This window comes from Colobus angolensis, unplaced genomic scaffold, assembly GCF_000951035.1.
Source record: "Colobus angolensis palliatus isolate OR3802 unplaced genomic scaffold, Cang.pa_1.0 Scaffold117, whole genome shotgun sequence".
In the NCBI taxonomy this organism is placed as follows: Eukaryota; Metazoa; Chordata; class Mammalia; order Primates; family Cercopithecidae; genus Colobus; species Colobus angolensis.
The window spans coordinates 7,738,029-7,745,844 of record NW_012112808.1 but is presented as its reverse complement, the minus strand read 5'-3'; the positions used below and the strand labels follow the sequence as shown (position 1 = coordinate 7,745,844).

General features: G+C 40.3%; 1 protein-coding gene across 4 annotated transcripts in view; it reads right to left on the bottom strand.

Moving 5' to 3' along the window:
- Positions 1-7,816, bottom strand: part of KIZ (kizuna centrosomal protein) — a 121,706-nt gene that overhangs the window by 38,488 nt on the left and 75,402 nt on the right. For all 4 annotated transcript variants that reach the window (XM_011963200.1, XM_011963207.1, XM_011963187.1 and 1 more), the window contains one exon: positions 3,173-3,266. In XM_011963200.1, the coding sequence (XP_011818590.1) occupies positions 3,173-3,266 (94 nt within the window). The remainder of the gene's footprint in view (positions 1-3,172; positions 3,267-7,816) is intronic.

The following is a 7,816-nucleotide window of genomic DNA, read 5'->3' as shown; positions in this document are numbered from 1 at the left end:
TCCGGCCTACTTCCATTTTTAAGGATAGATTTTGTCATTAATCTATTGGTAATTTTTATGATTGTCCCTAAAATGAGATCAGAACGATCTAAAAAGGAACAAAGATCTATTGGGGAAGCAGAATATAATTTGATTCATTAGGTATTAGTTGGACAGCAACCCCTCCTATTATTGGAAAAATTGAGTAGATTGGTTGTTTGGGACTTGGACCATGTTTTCTAATATAAACAATATCATTAAAAAAAAAAAAGATTAGATAGCAAAGGACAGCTGACCAACACTTATTTCACCCTTAAAACGCCTGAGATGTGATGTACTTGCAGTGAACAAGCATGGAAAATAATGTTGTTATAAGACAGTGCTACTCAAAGGGACAATAAAACCCAAACAGTATCTTTCTTAAGATCTGTGTTCATCAGCTGGGTGTGGTGGCTCACACCTGTAATCTCAGCACTTTGGGAGACTGAGGGAGGGGTGTGGATCGCCCAAGGTCAGGAGTTCGAGACAGCCTGGCCAACATGGTGAAACCCTGTCTCTACTAAAAATACAAAAAAATCAGCCAGGCATGGTGGCACATGCCTGTAGTCCCAGCTACTTGGGAGGCTGAGGAAGGAGAATCGCTTGAACCCGGGAGGCGTGAGCCTCGGTTGCAGTGAGCCAAGATCACGGCACTGCACTCCAGCCTGGGCAACAGAGCGAGACTCCGTCTTGAAAAAACAAACAAACAAGCAAGCAAACGAAAAAGATCTACGTTCATCAGCAAAGAAGGAATGGATCTAGGTTATCTTTGAAAAGGGGCATGAAATCTGTGAGAAGCATACAGGGGGCTGTATCTATCTTTGTACTAATTTATTTCTTCCCCCTAAGGAATAGGGGGAAGGGGGAGGGAAGGAAGTTTGAGAAGAGGGAGAAGAGAGAAAGAGCAGAAGAGAAGGAAGGTGGGTGAAGTGAGGGGAGGAAAGGAGGGAGAAGGGGGGGTAAGAAGATGGGGGAAAGGAGGAAGAGGAGGAAGAGGGGGTCGGAAACAAATATGGTGCAATGGTAACAACACATGTGAATTTGGGTTGTGGGCATTGAATTAGTGTGTCCGTCCTATCACTGAATATATGTATGTTTGAAATGCTATAAAAAAAGAAGTTCTACTACTCTCTTAATTGTAGCGGCAAGGAAAGAGGGGTCTGAGGGGGACTGAAGGTGCTCTGGAAGGCTGGAGGGGGAATGCCAGAGGTTCTAGATGGCACAGCCACGTGGGCATGTGACTTCGGGACAAAGGCAGCAAAGCTTGACTCCAGAAGGTGCAGGTATATAATCCTTGAACTATGAGCATGACAATAATTTTAAAAAACCTTAAAAAGAATCAAAGCCAGAATATCCTATATTATATATAAAGATGAAAAAACATGATTTGAAACAAGACACATTCCCAAGATGTTCAACCCAGAAGGCTGTTTCCCTGAATGTGACTTTTCTAGGGAATGAGGAAGGAATATGCCAATGCACATGCTCTAAACTTGGGCTTCTGGTTCCTCCCCTTATAATTTCCTTGGGAACTTGCTCCATCTGTTTCCATGTTCTGTTCAGCATCTTCAAATTCTCTCTTGGCACCAGCTCCCAAGGCCTCTCCTTCCTCTTGCCTGAAACACTGCAGGGCTCCCTCCTTCAATGTCTCAGTCCCAACCCAAACATGAAATTCCCTAAGGCACTGCAGAACTCCTATCACAGCTTTGTTCAAAAAGCTCCAGTGGCTTTTCAAAAGCTACAAAACCAAACACAGTCTCCCTGGCCTGGTGTTGGATGCAGCACACGATGGCCAGCAACTACTTCTTGAGCTCCTTCTCACCATCCCCAGACTTGAGTCCTCGCTTCAGCCTCAGGATGGCTCTGTTGCCTGAGTATGTGTTGGGTTTCCCAGTGTGCTCTCTGGCTCATAGCTGCCATTTCTTGTCGCCTCTGTCCCCTCCAACTCATACTGTCAAAAGCCTATCTTTTAAGGATCACTTCTCATGCCCCTGTACTCCCTCCATCATGACCTCTGCCTTCCTTGCTTCTCCAGGAGTCTTGGCTTGGCTCTCTTTCCTGAAAGCCCATATTTTTGCCATTTTCTTATTTTTTTTTTTTTTTTTTTTGAGGCAGAGTCTCGCTCTGTCGCCTGGACTGGAGTGCAGTGGCCGGATCTCAGCTCACTGCAAGCTCCGCCTCCCGGGTTTACGCCATTCTCCTGCCTCAGCCTCCGGAGTAGCTGGGACTACAGGTGCCCGCCACCTCGCCCGGCTAGTTTTTGTATTTTTAGTAGAGACGGGGTTTCACCGTGTTAGCCAGGATGGTCTCGATCTCCTGACCTCGTGATCCGCCCGTCTCGGCCTCCCAAAGTGCTGGGATTACAGGCTTGAGCCACCGCGCCCGGCGCCATTTTCTTATTACATGCATCCCATCATGTCACACCCCAGAAGGAGGGGGGGGCCACATTTTATTTGTCTCTTTCCCTCCAATGGATCTGGGCTGATATCTGTGTACAGTAATGGATCGATAGGTATTTGCTGAATTGACATGACTATACAGTATTTCTAAAGTATGGAGTGGAGATGAAAAACCAGAGTGTTATAAGACGCTTTGAAATTTCCTGGAAAATGAATGCCTACATAAAACATTATGCAAAAGGCCTGAGGTCAGAAAGTTAAAAACCAACCAACCACAAAACCTCACTTACTACTTTTCTTATCGTTGTTTTTTGCAAATACATAACATTTCCTCAAATGAATAACTGGCACATCTGGAGACTTTTTTTTTTTTTTTGAGATAGTGTCTCACTCTGTCACCCAGGCTGGAGTGCAGTGGCATGATCTTGGCTCTCTGCAACTTCTGCCTCCTGGGTTTAAGCAATTCCCTTCCTCAGCCTCCCATGTAGCTGGGACTACAGGCGCATGCCACCATATCCAGCTAATTTTTGTACTTTCAGTAGAGACGAGGTTTCACCATGTTGGCCAGAATGGTCTCAATCTCTTAAGCTCGTGATCTGCTCGCCTCAGCATCCCAAAGTGCTGGGATTACAGGCATGAGCCACTGCACCTGGCCAAAACTTTTCTTTTTTTTTCTTTTTTAAATAAAAATTACTAACCTTGCTCTGTGGTCCACATTTGTGACTGGGAAAACTTCAGACAGTCTAGCTACCTACCTCTTCTTTGAGAGAATTATCATGTTTTTTCAAGGTGGCAACATGCTGACCCACTGGTGCCCTCGGTACGCCTGAGTCTGGTGCTTGTCCAGGTCTATAAAACAGAAACAGAACACTCACTATAGATTTGTAATATTATAAGATTCCTACTTTTTTAAAGGCTTCAATTATGTTAGTAGAAGATGGTTTATCCAGAAAAGTCTGGAACTCAACATATTCTGGACTAAGTGAGTTTTGAGTCCAAGTATCATTTTTTTTACCTTTTAAAAACTTTGGTTATTTCATTGCTAAGTGAGTATTCTTAACTTTTGCTGCACACAGAACAACCTGGTGAGTTCTGCACAATCTGGGTGCCTGGGGCCACCTCTACAGAGTCCAGGAAAAATGGTCTGGGGTGCGGCTTGGCCAGTGGGCTTTTTAAAAAATTTATTTTAAAATTTTAATCTATTTATTTATTTAGAGACTGGGTCATGAGACTGGCTTTGATCATGTTGCCCAGGCTGGTCATAAACTCCTGGGCTCAAGCAGTCCACCTGCCTCGGTCTCCCAAACTGCTGAGATTATAGGCGTGAGCCACCATGCCTGGTCTGGTCAGTGGGATTTTTAAGGCTCACAGAGTGATTCTAAAGTACAACAATGGTTTTGAATCACTGCATAGATGGTCAGTCTTCCACATGTAGTCAAGAGAAAAATATCACATTTTCATCTCGACAGCAATTGTTTTGTTACACTCTTACCATGGTCTACTTACAGTTTTTTAAAAATTAAGATATTAGGAAAGCGTTAAAAAGTAAGCCTATACTGCTGCCCAAGCTGTGGTATTTATATACTAAAAGGAACCAGAGTTCATTAAAGAAATGCCCTATTCAGGTCTGGGGCAGGAAACGCACAAGATGAACCTGAAACATCTTGTGGGTACCAGAAAGTAAGGAAGCTCTCAAAGTTGTATCAAAAGAACTGAAGGTGGGGAGGGGATATCTTGAGGAAGCTCCCACTGTCAATGATGGGACGATTTCAGCCCCAAAAGGATACTGACTGCAATGGACTGAAACACAGGGAATACATGAAAATCCTTGAGTTCATCTAAAAATAAATAAATACAATTTAAAAAATAAAAATAAAAACCTTTGGATTCAGCCTTAAAAGGAAGGAAATCCTGTCACATACTACAACATAGATGAATCTTAAGGGCATTGTGCTAAGTGAAATAAGCCAATCAGAAAAGGACAAACACTGTATGATCCCACTTACATGAGGTACTTAGAACAGTCAAATTCATAAAGACAGAAGTTGAATGGTGGGTGCTGGGGCCTGGGGGGAAGAGGAAATGAGGAGTTGTTTAATGTGTATAGATTTTCCATTTTATATGATGAAAATGTTCTGGAGATCTGTTGTACAACAAAGTAAAGATATTTAATACTACTGAACTGTACAGTTGAAAATGGTTAAGAAGGTGAATTTTATGTTTTTTTTAAACCACAATAAAGATAAAATAAAAATAAACTGTAAAACCTTTGGAGGCTGGTAGGGCAACAATTCATTATTCTGCAAATTAGTAAATAAAGAAATAGAATAAAGCATTTATCCTGCTTTTGTGGTCAAAAAATACATTTCAGAGTCACCAAGTAGCTGATAAGGAAAAGTTCTTCCAATAAACGCAGAAGAAATGATCAAATTAGAAAAGTCACCATTTTGTAAGTCCAAATTAATGAATGTATCTAGGAAATGGTCATAATGTTGTGAAAATTACATAATAGTAAACTTCTGTACTGGAGTCATCAACCTTCCGACATTCGAACCCACAGATCGGTCTTAGTATCACTAACCATGGCGTGACCATGCATCATGTGCTGCCCAATTTTAAGTACCAGCACCACCCATGACATTTTCTTGCCAAAATAACTGGCCTGGAACTTAATCACACATTTGGATCTAACCACCAGTTTACAGGTAATAAAGAGTAAAGAGGAACTGGTTAAACATACCAACCAAATAGAGCACGCAAATTCTCCAGGATAAGTGACCCAATTCCTTCAACAAATCAATACTATAAAAAAAGGAGGGAGGGAACGTTACAAAATTAAAAGAGATTTCAGAGACATAGCCAATTGTAATATGTGGACCTTATTTGAACTCTGATTCAAACAAAACAAATACAGAAAAACATTCTTTCAGATAAGCAAGGCAAACTGACAAGGACTAGGTATTAGATAAACTGAAGAATTTTGTTGATTATGTTAAATGATAGTATTTTAAATCCTTATATGTTAGAGATATAAGTATTTGTGAGTGAAATGATATGTTGTCTGTTTTAAACTACTCAAGAAGAAAAGCGTTAGGGAAAGAGATAAAACAAGACTGATGAAATGTGAGCAGCTGGAGGGTCTGAGTAATGGGTATATGAGACTTCAAATGTTCAAAAATGTCAAGGTAAAAAGTTAAGTGTATATTAGCATCTGCAACTTACTTAGAAATGTATAAAAATAAGAGATTGATGGAAGAATGGATAAACAAATATGAGAGTGCAATAAAATGTCAGGAGTACAATCTGGGTGGCGTGTATACGGATATCCACTGTATGATTCCTTTTATTTTTCTGTATGTTTGAAAAATTTCATAATAAAATCTCTGGAAAAAGAAGTAAGTCTAGGTACAGTTCAGAACCTTCCTTAATAAATCTTAATTGTTATAACTTGTGCCTGACCTAACCCTATTTTTTTCAGGACTTGAATAAAGTGAGATGAATCATTGGAATCCTTTGATTCTAAGGCTTCTGACTAGTTTGATAGAAAGACCTTTCAGCAACTTGCCTTTCTTGGTTACCACCGTACCGCAATGATGTCATTAAACTACCCAATTCCTTTGTTTTGACCTTTGCATCTATATTTGGTTTCTTAACAGACTGCCCTGCTGGGAAAATGCACTGACCAGTCACCAGCAAATTCTAGCTCATTCAGCAGGTATATTTATTATAATAAGTAAGTCAACTATGCTTTTTGCTTGAAAGCAAGTTTAACTAGGATAAATTAAATTAGTTAAACAGCTAAGTGAGTCAAATTATCAACTAAGTGAGTCAAATTATCAAAGAACGGTCCCTCTGGTGTCTAATACACATGATTTTCTGAAGAAGCAAAACCAAGTCAAGACTCTTGTTACTAATACACCACCCAACTGCATCTACCCTTTGGGTCCTAGCATGAAAAACTAGCTAAGGTTTCCTATAATTATTACACTTATTTCCCACAAAAGGACAACATTGATTAATTGACTTGCGCAAGTCAAACAGAAAATGAGCTGTTGAAGGAGGTACAGCACCTAGGGTTTGTGACTTCTGAACAACTAAGGCAACCCTTACAGCACAAAAGCAAGCTGACTTACAGATTTCTTTTGGGATAGATCAGGTAAGAAGTGCAAGAGCCATGGCTTCCTTAAATGGAGCTTTGCCCATGGCTCTACAAAAACATACCACATCAGAAAATGTGCAAAGTGGTACAAAGGATTTAAAGGAGATTGTTCTGTTTTTTTCTACTTTACGTTGGAAAATTTATAACATTGATGACACATAAAAAAACAAAGTTTAATGTCAGGTAGTTCTTTAATTAAAAATGTAATAAAGGAATATGGTTTAAATTGTCTATAATTAATTTCATGTACTTGAAAAGGCTTCCAATCAGAAAAGTGAAATTTAAACAAATCTATCAGCATTTCTTAACTTTAAATGCAGAGTAATAAATACCCTGAGTTTTATTCTGAACACAGGCAGACTAGAGATTTTTATATACTATAATCCAAACAATACAAAGCTGACTCAATTTTTCAGTATGAGCATGAGAACACAATTGGGAAACTGTATCTGAAGGTAGCCACTAATATAGACAATTAGTTGCACCTGGAAAAAAATAAATGGATGGTCTCATTATGTTTCTCATAAGATAAAACTACTTATTAATCATTTTTATATTAAAATGTTGGGCTGGGCGCGGTGGCTCAAGCCTGTAATCCCAGCACTTTGGGAGGCCAAGATGGGTGGATCACGAGGTCAAGAGATCGAGACCATCCTGGCTAACACGGTGAAACCCCGTCTCTACTAAAAAATACAAAAAAACTAGCTGGGCGAGGTGGCGGGCACCTGTAGTCCCAGCTACTCCGGACGCTGAGGCAGGAGAATAGCGTGAACTCGGGAGGCGGAGCTTGCAGTGAGCCGAGATCCCGCCACTGCACTCCAGCCTGGGCGACAGAGCAAGACTCTGTCTCAAAAAAAAAAATAAAAAATAAAAAATAAATAAATAAAATGTTTTCCAGAAGACAATAATGAGCAATTTTTAAGTCAATTTCTCTAAATAACATGAATTATATTTTTATAATTCCTAATTCTCAAAAACAATACCTTGGTCTTCCACATGATAATAGTAAACCTTGCATATGACTTTTTGTTATTTTTTTTTTTTTGAGACAGCATCTTGCTGTGTCACCCAGGCTGGAGTGCAGTGGCACAATCACAGCTCTCAGTCTTGAACCCCTGGGCTCAAGGGATCCTCCTGCCTCAGCCTCCTGAGTAGCTGGGACTACAGGTGCCCACCACCATGCCTGGCTAATTTTTTGTATTTTTAGTAGAGATGGGGTTTCACCGTGTTAGCCAGGATG